The sequence below is a fragment of the Musa acuminata genome, chromosome BXJ2-6, assembly GCF_036884655.1.
Source record: "Musa acuminata AAA Group cultivar baxijiao chromosome BXJ2-6, Cavendish_Baxijiao_AAA, whole genome shotgun sequence".
NCBI lineage: Eukaryota > Viridiplantae > Streptophyta > Magnoliopsida > Zingiberales > Musaceae > Musa > Musa acuminata.
Genome location: NC_088343.1, coordinates 44669115 through 44686196, shown reverse-complemented (window position 1 = coordinate 44686196; position 17082 = coordinate 44669115). Strand labels below are relative to the sequence as shown.

General features: G+C 41.3%; 2 protein-coding genes across 2 annotated transcripts; both read right to left on the bottom strand.

Annotated features, from left to right (window-relative positions):
• Window positions 1-2103: 2103 nt before the first annotated feature.
• Window positions 2104-5606, bottom strand: LOC135614015 (pectinesterase-like). Its single transcript, XM_065111006.1, has 3 exons — window positions 5460-5606; window positions 3048-3912; window positions 2104-2852 (listed from the first exon to the last, which is right to left on the bottom strand). Exons 1-3 carry the CDS (start codon window positions 5604-5606, stop codon window positions 2104-2106), a joined length of 1761 nt encoding a protein of 586 aa, XP_064967078.1.
• An 8754-nt stretch (window positions 5607-14360) lies between these two features.
• Window positions 14361-16511, bottom strand: LOC135613742 (pectinesterase-like). Its single transcript, XM_065110782.1, has 2 exons — window positions 15404-16511; window positions 14361-15165 (listed from the first exon to the last, which is right to left on the bottom strand). Exons 1-2 carry the CDS (start codon window positions 16353-16355, stop codon window positions 14471-14473), a joined length of 1647 nt encoding a protein of 548 aa, XP_064966854.1. The 5' UTR covers window positions 16356-16511; the 3' UTR covers window positions 14361-14470.
• Between the last annotated feature and the right edge of the window lie 571 nt (window positions 16512-17082).

Here is a 17082-nt window from a genome sequence, read left to right as displayed (position 1 = left end):
TATGCTTGAGACGCTCGAGTCGAGAAAACTCGACCCGCTTGAAGAAAAATCATCTATGACAGAAGCATAAGGCCAAAGTGCCCAAGACACATAAGTCAAGAAAACCTAATCCACATAAAGAAATCCACCGTGGTGGAGGCATAAGACTAATGTGCCCAAAACACTTCAGTTGAGAAAACCAAACCCCTATGAGAAGAAATCCGTCATGGCGGAGGCACAAGGCCAATGTGCTTGAGATGCATGAATCAGAAAAACCTGACTCAAACGAGATGAAATCTACTATAGTGGAGACATAAGACTAATGTGCCTAGGACGTATGAGTTAGGAAAACTCGACCCGCGTAAGAAAAAAAAATTGCTACGGTAGAGACAAAAGGCTAACATGCCAAAGATGCATGAGTCGGGAAAACCTGACTTGCGTGAAGAAGTTCGCTAAGATGGAGGCATAAGACAATGTGCTTGAGATGTATGAGTCAAGAAAACCTAACCCACATAAAGAAATTTACTGTGGCAGATGCACATGACGAAATATACTCGAGGTATGTGAGTTGGGAAAACTCGACCTACGCTAGTAGAAATTCAATATAGCAGAAGCATAAAGCAAAATATGCCCAAGATGCATGAGTCATAAAAACTCGACCCCCATGAAGAAATCTATCATGGCAGAGGTTGAAGGCCAATGTGCCTAAGACACATAAGCAAGAAAAATCTGTCTCACGTAAAGAAATTCGCTACGATGGAGGCATAGAATGAATTGTGCTTGAAGCATATAAGTTAGAAAAACTCGACCTATGCTAGCAGAAATTTGCTATAGCAGAAGCATAGGGTGAAATATGCCAAAGATGTGTGAGTCAAAAAAGTTTGACTTGCAAGAGGAAATCTCGAATGCTCCCATAATGAATGAACTAAATAATACACTTTGAGCCTCTCTCACAAGAACCCTGAAGGATACTTTTGGGAGAGGACAAATGATAGGGAATACAATGTCAATATATGATCACCACATAAGATCTCAGTCACCCTCTACCTGTCTATCTATATGGATGAAGATTCAAAGTAGGCAAACTTAAGCTTTCTTTTTATCCATTATGATAAGGAAGATAATCATAAACTTCCTTCTCATCCTTTATAGTAAGGAAGGCAATCACAAGCGTCATTTTCATCTATTATGACGAGAAAGACAATCATAAACTCTTTTTTTATCCTCTAATGTTTAAAATAATATCTTAAACTCAATGCAAGAAACTCCTTTTAAACTACTAGAACCCATACTTAGAGATCTCGAATTACTAATTTGAGCAATGAAAGGACCAATTGAAAAATATCTCTCGATCTCAATCTTCATGTAGGTGACACATTAGGAGTACGATGTTTTCACCTTAAAGACACTTCAGACAGTCTTACACATATGGGTCCATATTACGTCGGGCTGACCAAGATATCAATGATATTTTCCCTTGAACAAAGTATTATCAATGAAAACAATATTTACTATCATAAAAGTACAAATTTGTGAAAGGAATTTATGCTTCGATTAAGTGAAACATCTAAATAGTGAGGAATTGTTATAAGGGAAGCAAGTAATCAAAATAATTAGGATCAACTATACAAGCAAGATTGAAAAACCCAAACAAGAAATAGAAAGGAATACAGTACAAATGTGTTTTTTATATAGGTGATACAAAAAATACTTTTGATTAACGATGCAAACAATCAGAATATGAAACATTAAATCAAGGATTTAGATATTGAGCCAAGGAATCCGATGTAAAGCTATAGAATTTGATGTTATATCAGAAAATAAGATGTTAAGTCTAAGAAATAGATAACAAGCCAAAGAATTAGACATCAAACTTAAGGATTATATAAAAAAATCAGATATTAAATCTAAAAATTCGACATCAAGATAAAGAATTAGACATAAATCCAAAAGATTGAACGACAAAAAAGATATTGATAAACATATCATAAAAAATTGTCGATAATATAACTAACTGAATGTTAAGTTATATAACAACAGATTTATCCGAAAATTTTGTTGATCCCACCTCTCAATCTCTCCGCCTTTCGCTTTATTATTTTCATCATCATATCCACACGTCTCTTACATCTTATATCTCAAGATTGGGTGTACGCATGCAAGATAGGAAGGACATCGATTTTTAAACCCACCAAAATAGGGTATGCCCGAATACTTGATCCACCGGTGGTGACCTTGGATTAGGGAATTTACTGTGTACGCTTGGGCCGTCTGCCTGTTGATGGCATGAAACCCAGGCCAATTCACCCTGCCGCTGGTCACGGCACCGGGCCCACGGTTGCCATATTCGGCATAGAACAGTGTCTTCAAAAACTGGTCGCCATCCCATGGCAACCATCCCTCCGGTTTGATCAAGTCGCCGATGGTGGATTCCATGATGATGGTCCTCGAGTATGCCTTCCAAGGCCGACCAAGGTAGCTGGGAATCTTCAACCTGTCAGGGAACAAGCGCTTGTCGGGGACGATGCGGCAGTTTTGGATCACAAGTGCGGTATCTTCCTTCTCCTCCTGTCGTCCGTGTGCTGTCACCGTGTTCTGTTGATTGTCCATGGGGCGCCGCACCACGATGAGGCAGTTTTGAAGAATGGTGGAGGAGTCACCGAAGATGAAGTCAACAGTCCCCGATACCACACAGTTGCGGTAGAACTGCCGATGGGCCTGCACGTAGAGAGTGTCCTGTAACGCATCCATACGACAGTTGAAGAAGGCTGACATGTCCCCTTTCACACGAAGCGCCACGGCTTGGTGCTTCTCTGGTCCTGCGGTGTTGCTGAACCCCATATACTTGCCAATAAAGCCCTGCCCTTCGGTAGCTGGAAAATGCCAATTGCATAAAACATGAGGTCAGTCACATCGGGCATGCACATGTTTTGCTTCACTCTCGTTATCTCACAGTCTCAACTATCAATATCTAATTTATTGTAGTACGTGCTATATAGATTGATTGCAGTAAGTGAGTAGATGTGAAGAGTAGCATAATATAGGATTTAGGAAAGCAAAGGTCAGACCGAAGGTCGCAGTATTCATGGTTTGAACGCCATCGACGTTGTTCTTGCTGCCAGTCACGACTGTCTTCCTTGGTCCATCACCGTACATGAACACGTTCACCTTGTCCTTGGTGACGATGACATTCTCCTCGTAGATCCCGGACTTGACGTAGATCACATAGCGGCCTGTATACTTCTTGGGCATGGCATTGAGGGCAGCGTTGATAGTCTTATAGTCTCCACTCCCATCCTGAGCTACCACCATGTTAGGCTTCAACTCACCTCTCGCATTGACAGCCAAGAGCTTCCTGTCATGGGCCGAGAACCACGTGGGATAACCCTTGGCATCGCTCCCCTGAGACAGTAGCCGGCGGCTGGCGATATTGGTCACGTTGATGGGGACTTGGAAGTTCTTGAATAATGAACTGAGCCCATCGACGATGGCAATGGCATTGCTGGTGACCTGAGAGGCCGTGACAAGGCCGTCCTTCATGGTCGAGTGCAGGTCGGTTTGAGTGATGCCATCGAGGCAGGTCTGCTGGTAGGAGATGACGGCTGAAAGCCAGCACTTGATGTCATCGGTCCTTCTCGCCAAACCGTCAAGGTCATGAGTCTCCGAGAAGGCAGCTTGTAGCTCCTCAGTGGCATCCTCGAAGAGTCGACGACAAATGTCGAACCCCTCCTTGTTCATCGAGTCAGTGGCGCTCAAACTCACGTTGTTAGACAGGTGGGAGGCAGCTTCGATTTCTCTGATGGCTGCCATGAAGGAAGCTTGGATGATCTCCTTGGGAGAGGCAGAGCCATTGATGGCAGCACTGAGGGTCCGTTCGCACACATCAGCGTAGTCAGTGGAGGCGCAGATGTCCGTCACGGACTTGGAGGACCGCTGAGAGAGCACCCAAGACGGCCTTATTCGTCATCTTTTTACGCTCCTCGTTTGCTTTGCTAATCTAAGAGAAGCGTGTGCATGAACTTTGGCTTGTGAACGGAGTGAAAGGAGGAAACCTAAGAAGATACTTCGAGGGCGGAGCTCCCCAAGTATCTGCCCGCTTGCCGTCGAGAGGAAGGAGCGGTCGTGCTTAAATACGGGTCGAACTAATGGGTAAAAAGGTAAAGGAACAGAGACCGTCGCATCGGTTTTGTTTCTTGACTTCGACCTGACGCACACAATGTGGTTAAGAGCTCTTTTTGGCAATCGTTGCATTAATCTGGACCTTTTTTTAGCCATCTTAATTATCGGTTCTTGGCAATACATGCAGCTAAGCATAAAAATGCATGGTCTTCCCTGCAGTAAAGTGTGTAAACCGATCTCGTTCAGTGCTCTATTAAGTTTCTTCTCCTCCTGGTTCGAAGGGAACGAGTGAATACGAGTCAATGAGAACGATCGAGTTAGATGGATGATCGTTCTAACTAATGTGATTGAAAATGAAAACAATATTTTTTTAATGTTCACATCCAATTTATTTAGGGATTTTAAAAGACTTTTATTTATATAAAATAATCATGACGAAGTTGATAAGAAACACGATGTCAACCGAACGCCACGTGATAGAGTCACTCTCCTTCCGTTAGGACAAACCATACAAATATAAGTTTTAAGTTTTCTTTCTCATTTATTATGATAAGAAAGGTAATCATAAACTTCTTTTTTTATCTTTTATGATAAGAAAAACAATCATAAGCATCATTCTCATTCATTACGATGAAGAAGACAATCACAAATTTCTTTCTTATCAATATAAAAATACATATTCAATGTAAGAGATTTCTTTTGAACTTTTCTAACTCAACGTCGGAGGGACTTAGTCAGGAAATCTCTTTTGACCTTGGTCTTCACATAGATGACATCTCGGGAGCATGATATTTTCACCTCAAAGAAACTTCGGACAATCTTGTACACATGAGTCTAGATCATGTCGTGCTAACCAATACGTCAATAATATTTTTCTCTAACATTTTAGTGGTAGAGGAAAGGCCCAATATCGTCCGCGTATCAACCCTCTCAACGAATGCTTAAGCAACGAGGCCTTTTTTATATATGAATACATCCACCTCAGTTTAAATACCAACATGGTACGAGCATCTATTCAATGACTTAGGCCTCTTGCCCGTTGAGGCAACCTCTAGCCACTTGCTTATCCTTGTTGAGGTGTTCTTAAACCTCACCCAACAGGTGCAGACATTAATGGGCACAATGGAAGCTATTATTTCGCTTTTGCCCCAACTAGCCCAATAAGTGACACCACTATCTCAGCCACGATTAGCAACTCACCCATCATTGGCATCAACGACCAACAAGAGAACACAACAAGATAAAAGGGGATAACGAAGCGATACCATGCTCGGTTCATGGATAAAATATTCTTATTCGACTAGTAATCCTTCCTAATGGTAGAGGCAAAGGACATCAACTATGATGGCCTACTCAGCCACCATAGTTCCTGAGCTAATGTTAACTATGACTCTAGAGGTGGTGGCAGTGTAAAGTCCATCACCCTTGACTAGCTCTTCAAGCATGTCTACAACGCTCAAAGTGCTGATGTCACCGAGGGCAATGGCTACGCCTCCTTGAAGCACCATGTCCTTGAGCTCAATGACTTTGCCCCTAAAAGTGATCGGTGACCACTTGGCCTTCTGCCTCCGTCATTTTCATCCTCATCTTCATTAATCTCCTGTACAATGTGAAGAAGCACTGAAAGCTATCACTCTTATGCAAGAACGACCTTACCATCGACCTTGGGATGTCAAAGGTGATCTCTAGGATCTAGATGCCGTTGAATTCCATCTCTGGTAAGGCGAGAGAAGCAGAGATCTTCATAATGCTTGGACGAATGACTTTAGCAAGTCCACCCTAATCAATGCCCTCGTGAACCACATCATGTAGGAAAGCCTGTATGGTCCAATCACCTTAATAGTGAGAAGATTGAGGGTCGGCTCATTAAGGTGATCTTATTGGGAAATCACAAAGGGCATCACATGTGCAATGAAAAAATAAAAACAAAACATGTTTCCCAAAAGAATCATATTGAATCGTTATGCGAAGATCGAGAGCATAAAACTTGTGAAAAACCAAAAGCTACGTAAGATATATGATATAACCTCACTTAGGGGAGATCATATATCCCCTAAGAGTGTAGATCCTACTAGTTATAGGTGCCCTGCAAGCCAATCACGTGAGTGATGGCATGTGTAACATGCTACGTAATCTTTTTACTTATTATTAATATTTTCTCATTTTTTGTTGTATATTGCATATATTGTGATGTCTATGGATCTGTCCAATAGGAGTTGGATCATGATGAGATCACGATAATGAGATCGATTCATCTTTAAACACAGACCTTAAATAATCCTAGTAATAAGTTACTTGAGAGGGACATCGAGATAACCAGACAGACTGATATGCTATATACTCATCCATATAATGGAGGTGGCTAGTCTCATGGCTGCTCATGTGAGGACACTATGGATATAGTGCGGGTGCTCATTGGAGAATAAGTTCACTGATTGATTCGCCCATAGAATGCTAGATGGTTGATGATACCTCATTGTCAAACATCAATTTCGTGGTCCTAGTTGTATGTATATTCTTTAGACTTGAAACACCAAAGACATCATGTATGAGTACTCTATTCTTTGATACTAGACTTATAGGTATGAAAGTTCTAAATCTAGCACGACTGATTATTGAGAGTGGTAGTAAATCTTACGAGGGTAATTGAGTGTTGATAGAGGATCATTCACTCTTGGTATCATGAGAGAAATATTTTTTGTATTCTTGTTTAAGCAAATCCCTAGCTAGGGTCATTGGGATTAAGAGAGAAAGAGTTTTCTTGGAGACTCTGATTAGAGTGAGACCTGAGTAGATTCGGTGTGGGCCTGATAGTACCATACTCGATATATGGTATTTGAGGTATTAGATGGATAAAGGACTATAGATACATGATAATTAAGGACAGACAAGTCTAATAGATTTGATCCTTCTGTATTGTCTGGGGACTATGGCGTGGTGGTATAGTATGTCCATAGTCGATGAGTCGAGTGAATTATTATGAAGATAATAATTCATTGAGGCATAAGGAGTTCTAATAGGTATGACTCACGCCTAGCTTGATATTGGGTCTAGAGGGTCACATAAATATGGTAGGTGTTGTGACGAGTAAATGTTCAGATATGAGATATCCGTTGAAGCCCCTATCTTATTAGATATCATGTAAGCCCATAAATTATTGGATCTTATGGATAAGCTCCAATAAGAGCTAATGAGAGACTATTTGGTAGAGATCTACTAATCTAAAAGGCTTGGGTAACTAGATAGAGATCCAGTACCCAATAGGGCATGATCCAATAAGGTTAAGTGGTTAGAACGTCTATAAATAGGAGGGCCCAAAAGGTGGCATAGGCTAGTCACCTCTTGGTCGTACCTCTTATTCTCTTCCCTCTCATCTCCTTCTCCGCCGATAGCCCTAGTTGAGGGCATATGGATAGTAGAAAGGGCTGACCCCTTCTTGATCACGTGGTGCGTGTGAAGAGAAAGATCGTGCAGTAATTTGAGGAGCATCTTCGCCACATCTACCATATGGATCACCGCTAAAGATGAGGACAATTGACCTCATTCATCTACTCCTATAGATCTAGGAACTTTCAGAGATGTACGATCTCCTTAGGTAACAAATCTCACTTGATATACATGATTTTTGATTTTTGTGTTTTGCACACTAATCTTCATACGACGATGAGATCCTTTTTTTTGAAATCTATGCTTTTGTTTTCTGTTCTTCCATTGCCATATGATACTCTGATTAAACTTCCTAATAGTGGTATCAAAGCTAGTTTGATTCGTGCGACGATTGGTTTTTAAATTACGTGCTTTGATGAATCGCGTAGAATTATTTTATATGCGATGTGATTTTTGTCGTAGTTTCTTCAGATTTGGATCTTGCTATTGAGAGGTATTTTAGAAAAGGCTTTTGACATTAAAATTGTTGATGTATAAGAGAGAGAAAAGGATAGCAACTATTGTTGCCCTATGGATCGACCAAAGGTTGCTTGCAGCCTTAACAAATCGAGAGCAGCCATGCTTCTCTCGGCTAGGCATACCAGAGCCCCTATAGCCAGGGATTGCTAGTTGCATGGGAACCCCTGCAACTAGGGTTTCTTAGCCGCATAGGTGTCCATGCGGCTCCTACTTCATGGGCCAAGCTAGCGACTAGGATTTTCTAGCTACAAAGGGGTCCTTGGGAGCTAGGGATTTCTGGCCACCCAAAGCTGTCCTATGGCTAAGGATTCTTAGTCGCATGGGGCACCTTGGGATAGGGTACCCCAAAAATTCTATAAAGTAATTAATTAAATATTATTTATTTATTTATTTATTATTATTATTCTTATTATTATCTAGTAGTCCTATATGATGATGTGTACATGTGATGTATGATGTGGACGGATGATCATGAATTGTGTAATGTGATGTATGTGTATATATGATGTGGTTATTATTATTATTGGGGCATGCGAGTCTCCATTTTTTCTTGTTTATCAGTGGGCCTATGTGCTTGTGATTATATTGTAATCGCACGAGGAGGCACAATGGGAGTGTAGAGGAAATAGCAGGACCCATGAGGCCGAGATGGATGATCGCGATGCATCGAGATATGACGAAATGCTAGTAGAATTGATGAGGATGAGATAGACGATCACAAGGCATGGATATGTGCCGATGCACACATAGATTGTGATGTGAGTGATTAGGCCCACTAGCTCAAGCTTGATCACATTAGGCTATGGTCCATGATCATTTGGTGTGATTGCTCATGTGATATGTGATTACTTATATATATACTAGATACTTTATATATATATATATATATATATATATATATATATATATATATATATATATATATATATATATATATATATATATATATATATATATATATATATATGATGCAGATATATATTTAATATGTATGTGTGACATGTCATATTAGGAGATCGAATCAAAATCCTCTCATGATAATATTAAGTCGGTAAGAGTGAGGTAATTAGATTGACCCACACGACCTTCCATTGTTATAAAGAGAAATCAATTTCTAACATATGTTGAGTTGGTCAAGTCACTCGAGGCTCACCTATATTACGATTTGAGATATTGCCTATGACATAGAGATGTCAAGTGACCTGAGAACATGGTATGCTTAGTCGAGTCCCTCGAGGGCGTATCATCAAATCAAACTTATCTTATAATGATAGTGATGACTTAACCGAACATAGTGATTGATTAATGGTTTAGAGGCAGAATAAGATGAGAATCATAAAGAGTTATGATCAATAAAAGTTGGCTACCTTTTCGGGCTTAGTATGATTGGTTGAGTCCTTCGAGGTTATATTAAGACATTGATTGGATCCCGATCCCCACTAAAGATCCACCGAGGGTTCTCCAATTCACATACAGAAGGAAGTTGTTTTTCGTGAGAAAAATAGTGGGAGTAGATTTAGATATAAGTTCATAACTTGATTGTTTAATTTTTGGCAAAAAAGTAACGATAGTGATGATTTAACCGAACATTATGGTTTGTCAAGTCTCTCGAGGCCATGATAGTTCGGAGGTTGAACATAATGAGAATCACAAAGAGTTATAATCAGCAAGAGTTGGCTACCTTTTCGGGCTTAGTGTGATTAGTTAAGTCCCTCGAGGTTACACTAAGACATCGATTAGATCCCGATCGCCACTAGAGATCTACCGGTGGGTCTTCGATTCATATACCGGAGGGAGTTGTGTATTTTATGAGAAAATGGTAAAAGTAGATTAAGATAGAAGTTGATATCTTGATTGTTTACTTTTTGACAAAATATACATGTTATTTATTTCTGTTACATCTTTTGTCAAAAACATTTGGCTTTCAAATCCCTTATATGACATACTTGATGTCAACCATCTCATTGGTCCAAACCATATGGATTGGCTCCACAACTTGAGAATCATTCGCACGATGGAGAAAATCATGTATGTCCTTGACACAATGATGCTCATGCCTAAGGAAGGGGCAAGTGAGGATGAGATCACTTGCTATATAAAGTACATAGATGACTCCACTCTCGCTCAATATTATATGTTGGGTTCCATGACTTCCGAGTTACAGAGGCAGCATAAAAAGATAGATACTAGATCCCTTCTCCTGCATCTCTGTAAATTGTTTAAGGAAAAAGGAAGAACTTAGTGATATAAGATATCTAAGAGTCTTTTTCGTACCAGAATAACTGAGGGGACACTGATTAAGAATCACATCCTTAAGATGATTGAGTGGATAGAGAAGCACATGGGTCTAGGAATGTTCCTAGAGGATAACCTGTGTGTGGATCTTATACTTCAGTCTCTCCAAGATTCCTTTTCATACCTCATTATGAATTTTAACATGAACAAGCTTAAGGTGACTCTACATGAGCTTTTAATATGTTGAGGGAGGCTGAGAGCACAATCAAGAAAAAGAAGCCAGTTTCTATGCTGGTGTGACCAAAAATAAAAGGAAGCCAATGAAGTCCCTTAAGAAGGGCAAGGGTAAGGGCAAATTGGGCAAAGCAAAGATTGCTAAAAATAACTTGATAAAGGACAAAGACTAATACTTCTACTATGACAAAGATGGGCACCGAAAGAGAAACTACAAAAAGTATATTATAGAAAGGCAAAACAGAAGCTTAGAGAAGCTTTAGGTACATTCATGATTGATCTCTATTTGTTAAAAAATTATGATAGTGCATGAATAGTGGATATCGATAATGCACCTCATATCTGTAATTCATTGCAGGTTCCGACAAAACCTAAGAGATTGGTGAGAGGCGAGGTAGACCTCAAGATGGGAAATGACACAAAGGTTGACGTTATTGTCGTTGGAGAAGTCACCCTACAATTGCCTATTGGAGCTTTACATACATTATATGCTAATTATTTTGTTCCTTTAATTATCAAAAATATTATTTTTATTTTTTGTTTGATAAATAATGGATATATATTAGTTTTTAAGAATAATAGTTTTTCATTGATCCTAGATGATGAGATCATTGGTAGAGGAACATTAAATAATAATTTATTCATATTAGATATTCCTCTCCATGCGCACCATAAAGCTGCACTATGAACAAGAAGGGGCTAGTCGTTCTTCTTGACCACATGCCCCAAAGGCTATCGATTGGGAAGGATATGAGAGGGAGGAGAATAGGAGTGGCTAGCCTATGCCACCTTTTAGCCCCTCGTATTTATAGAGATTCATACCACTTAACCATAATGGATCTTGTCTTATTGGGTACTAGAGCTCTATCTAATTACCAAAATCTCTTAAATTAGTAGATCTCTATCCAATAATCTCTATTTAGTTATGTTGTGTCTCACTCAAAAGATCCAACAATTTTGAGGCTTACCAGACATCCAGTAAGATAGGGGCTCCAACGGATATCTCATATCCGAACATCTACTTGTCGCAATACCTACCATATGTTTGTATGACCCTCTAGGCCTAATATCGAGCTGGCCATAAGTTATACCTATCAGAACTCTTTTTAACTCAGTGAATTATTATCTTCATAATAATTCACTCGACTCATCGACTACGGACGTACTAGGCCACTACGCTATAGTCCCCAAACAATACAAGTGAATCTAATCCATTGGACTTGTCTATCTATAGTTACCATGTATCTATAATCCCTTAGCCATCTAATATTCTAAAGACTATATACTAGGCATGGTGGTATCAAGCCTATACAAAATCTATTCGAGTCTCGCTCTAATCAGATTCTTCCAGAAAACTCTTTCTCTCTCAATCCGAATGACCCTTGCTAGGGATTTGCTTGAGCAAAAATATATTGTATATGCCTCTCATGACACCGAGAGTGAATGACCCTCTATCGATACTATTACCCTCGTAAGGTTGGCTACTATTCTCGATGACCAACTGTGCTAAATTTGAAACTTATAGACCTATAAGTCTAATATCAAGGAGTAGAGTATTTATATAGGATATCCTTGGTATCCCAAGTTTAAGGACCAAATACACAACTGAGATGATGGAAACGCTATTTAATAATGAGGTATCACCAATCATCCAGCATTCAAAGAGCGGATCAATTAGTAAACTCATTCTTCAATGAGCACATGCATTGTATCCCTAGTGTCCCCACACAAGCAGTTATGAGACCAGCCACCTCCATCATATGGACAAATATACAACACACAAATCTGTTCAGTTATCTCGATATCCCTCTCGAGTAACCTATGATCGAGACTATTTAGAGTTTGTGTTTAAAGGCGAATCAGTTTCATTATCATGATCTCATCACAATCCGATTCATTGCATAGATCCATGGACATTATAATATATACAACATATAACATAAAGTGAGGAAATAATAATAATAATAATAATAATAATAATAATAATAATAATAATAATAATAATAATAAGCAAAAAGATTGCACAGCATGTCACATGTCTTATAGGGCACATATGACTAGTAAATAGAAGGCCACGTGGATCAATCTTATTATCTCATGTTTACCGACTTGATATTATTTTATAGAGGTTTTTAATTTGGTTTGGTGGTTAAATATTATCCCCAACACTCCACTAGCTTTTACTATCAATCTTCTTTTCAATGGCTGAAGATCAACTGCCCTTATTACAATCGTTTCCCCTTTCACAAGCTCCGGAGAGAACCTTTACAATCCTTTTTTACAAAGGGCCCCAACGAATTGTCTGGTATGTCATTAGGTCATCTAGCACTTCGTTTGAGCCTTCATCGTATTGTCTTTCTTTCGGTGTATTGCCCAATCCATTAATATGTTGACCTCTCATAAAATCCGATCTTCTTGCTGCAATACTCGATCCTTCTAGCCCGATGCCCGAACTAATGGCACGAAGTTCATCCTTTGACATATCGACCAATCCTTTGGCCCGACATCCAATCTCTAACACGATGCTCTCTGACATAACGTCTGATTCGACTTCAATGAATCAAGTCTATGGTCAAAGTTTATCTTGCGTCACTCATCTTAAACACTTGTTAGTTCATAAATTCATCAATTGATTTTAACATCAAACACTTTTGTGGTCCTCACGTTTTCCTGCCACTAGTGCCTCAGTAGTGACATACTGGTTGGCGCACTAAAGTATCTCGGGAATAGTCATTGGTGGCTTCTCAATTAGTGACCAAAAGAATCTTAATAGTCATAGGGCCATTAAGAATGCTTGCATAACCACTGAGGGGTGAGTGTCAAGGACCCCTCAGATCATAGTGGCGAAGTGAGCGACAAAGGGAGAAAGGGATTCATCCTCCTTCTAACTTAACCCAAGGAGCATGGCCACAGAAGGTTTAGTTTGTTCGTTGGCCAATAAATTTAGCTCGAAATCTCTTGCGAGCTAATCAAAAGACAAGACCGAGTATGGCCTCAGTCAGCTGTACCACTTCCGAGTTGGAGATCAAAGGATAGTGGGAAATGCCCAACACATGAGAGCGTTGGAGGTGTCATAGAGGGCCATCTAGGCTCAGAATTCAGCGACATGCTCTACTGGGTTGGTGCAGTCGTCATATGCCTCCAAGGTGTCGGGCTCGGGGAAGATCGGTGCAACACGCTTGAGTGTGGGGGTGCTGCACTCCATTGTGAGCCTCAAGTCTCCCGACTACTCCTCGGTCGGCGGATGGACATATGGATGCTAAGGCAGTTGTCTGACTAGGGAGGTGTCCTGGAACGCAAGGATGAACGCTGGCTGTGGGGAAGGTCGGTGCAACACACCCGAGTGCGAGAGTGCTGCACTCCACAATCGTCCTTGGGTCTCACGACTGCTCCTCGGTTAGCGAATAGATGTTTGGAGCTTGAGGCAGTTTTCTGAATGGGGAGGTGTCGTGAGACGTAGGGATGAACGCCGACTAGATCGGTTATGGGGGAGGAGTAATATGTTGTGTAAGCTGAGGGATGAGGGGGATGTTCATCTACATCATGGCGGCATTGGGGTTTATAACATAAGACTAGATAACATCACCGAATAAAAGGTTCCATTAAACCTATTGTTTTGATAGAGTCAATCATTGTATTAGTACATGCACTCGTAACGGGTTATTATATCTCTTTCATAAACTGAAATAAAGGAATTATCCATATTTTCGTTGCTCGAAGTAACGTAACAACAAACTGACATGTGTTAATATAACATAATATATCAATCGATCGATATCACAAAAGGTAATTCAACCACTACTTCACGTAAACGAAGGAAGGAAAGTTACGAGGATATAGAAATAAAGATGTCAGAAAATTTAGTAGAACACCAGCACAACAACATATGCCACTAAAGGAGTATCAATCAATAATAATGAAATTAAGGAAGAAGTCTCCCATAGGAACATCCCACCTCTCAATCTCCGACTTTTTTATTAGGTAGATAAGAAGGACATCAATTTGTAAACCCACCAAGATAGGGTATGCCCGAAAACTTGATCCACCGTTGACCTTGGATTAGGGAATTCACTGTGTACGCTTGAGCCGTCTGCCTGTTGATGACATGAAACCCAGGCCAATTCACCCTGCCGCTGGTCCCGGCACCGGGCCCACGGTTGCCATACTCGGCATAATATAGTGTGTTCAAAAACTGGTCGCCATCCCATGGCAACCATCCCTCCGGTTTGATCAAGTCGCCGATGGTGGATTCCATGATGATGGTCCTCGAGCGTGCCTTCCAAGGCCGACCAAGGTAGCTGGGGATCGTCAACCTGTCAGGGAACAAGCGCTTGTCGGGGACGATGCGGCAGTTTTGGATCACAAGTGCTGTCTCTTCCTTCTCCTCCTCTCGTCCGTGTGCTGTCACCGTGTTCTGTTGATTGTCCATGGGGCGCCGCACCACGATGAGGCAGTTTTGAAGAATGGTGGAGGAGTCACCGAAGATGAAGTCAACAGTCCCCGATACCACACAGTTGCGGTAGAACTGCCGATGGGCCTGCACGTAGAGAGTGTCCTGGAACGCATCCATACGACAGTTGAAGAAGGCTGACATGTCCCCTTTCACACGAAGCGCCACGGCTTGGTGCTTCTCTGGTCCAGCGGTGTTGCTGAACCCCATATACTTGCCAATAAAGCCCTGCCCTTCGGCAGCTGGAAAATGCCAATTGCATAAAACTTTAGGTCAGACATGCATATGTTCTGCATCACTCTCGATATTTCATTGTCTCTACTATCAAGATTTAGTTTGGTGTAGTAAGTGTTATATAGATTGATTGCAGTAATATGTTTGCTATATCTAACTTAGGTCACAACTGATATGTCAGATGGTAAGTGAGTAGATGTGAAACGTAGCATAATATAGGATTTATGAAAGCAAAGAAGGTCAGACCGAAGGTCGCAGTATTCATGGTTTGAACGCCATCGACGTTGTTCTTGCTGCCAGTCACGACTGTCTTCCTTGGTCCATCACCATACATGAACACGTTCACCTTGTCCTTGGTGACGAGGACATTCTCCTTGTAGATCCCGGCCTTGACGTAGATCACATAGCGGCCTGTATACTTCTTGGGCATGGCATTGAGGGCAGCGTTGATAGTCTTATAGTCTCCACTCCCATCCTGAGCCACCACCATGTTAGGCTTCAACTCACCTCTCGCACTGGCAGCCAAGAGCTTCCTGTCATGGGCCGAGAACCACGTGGGATAACCCTTGGCATCGCTCCCCTGAGACAGTAGCCGGCGGCTGGCGATATTGGTCACGTTGATGGGGACTTGGAAGTTCTTGAATAATGAACTGAGCCCATCGACGATGGCAATGGCATTGCTGGTGACCTGAGAGGCCGTGACAAGGCCGTCCTTCATGGTCGAGTGTAGGTCGGGTTGAGTGATGCTATCGAGGCAGGTCTGCTGGTAGGAGATGACGGCTGAAAGCCAGCACTTGATGTCATCGGTCCTTCTCGCCAAACCGTCAAGGTCATGAGTCTCCGAGAAGGCAGCTTGTAGCTCCTCGGTGGCATCCTCGAAGAGTCGACGACAAATGTCGAACCCATCCTTGTTCATCGAGTCAGTGGCTTTCAAACTCACGTTGTTGGACAGGTGGGTGGCAGCTTCGATTTCTTTGATGGCAACCATGAAGGAAGCTTGTATGATCTCCTTGGGAGAGGCAGAGCCATTGATGGCAGCATTGAGGGTCCGTTCGCACACATCAGCGTAGTCAGTGGAGGCGCAGATGGCCGTCACGGACTTGGAGGAGGCGACAGGGGAATCGTCACTCGCCGCCCCTATCACGGCGGCCACAAGGAGGACCGCCGAGAGAGCACCCAAGACGGCCTTATTCGACATCTCTTTACGGTCCTCGTATTGTTTGCTAATCCAAGAGAAGCGTGTGCATTTACTTTGGATTGTGGACGGAGTGAAAGGAGGAAACCTAAGAAAGATACTTTGGGGACGGAGCTCCCCAAGTATCTGTCCGCCTGCCGTCGAGAGGAAGGAGAGGGCGTGCTTATATAACGGTCGAACTAACTGATAAAAAGGTAAAAGATGAGAGACCGTCGCGTCGGTTTTCTTTCTTGACTTCGTCCAGACGAACAATACGTGGATAAGAGCTCTTTTTGGCAATCGTTGCATTAATCTCGACGTTTTTTTAGCCATCTTAATTATCGGTTCTTGGCAATACATGCAGCTAAGCATAAAAATGCATGGTCTTCCCTGCAGTAACGCGGGTTAACCGATCTCGTTCAGTGCTATATTAAGTTTCTTCGCCTCCTGGTTCGAAGGGAACGAGTCAATGGGAACGACAGAATTAGCGAGAAGCACGTCCTAACTAATGTGATTGAAAATGAAAACAACAGTATTCTTTCTCATCCATTATCATAAACAACGTAATTATAAGTTTTTTTTTCATCCATTATGATAACGAAGGTAATTGATTTATGAGTTTTAAAATCCAAAGCAGGTAAACACAATCTCGTGTCCTCTTAAGACATCAAATTTACAAACTTTTTTTTATCCTATCAAGGCATAAAAAGATATCTTAAACCCAATGTAATAGACTATTTTCACAAACTCA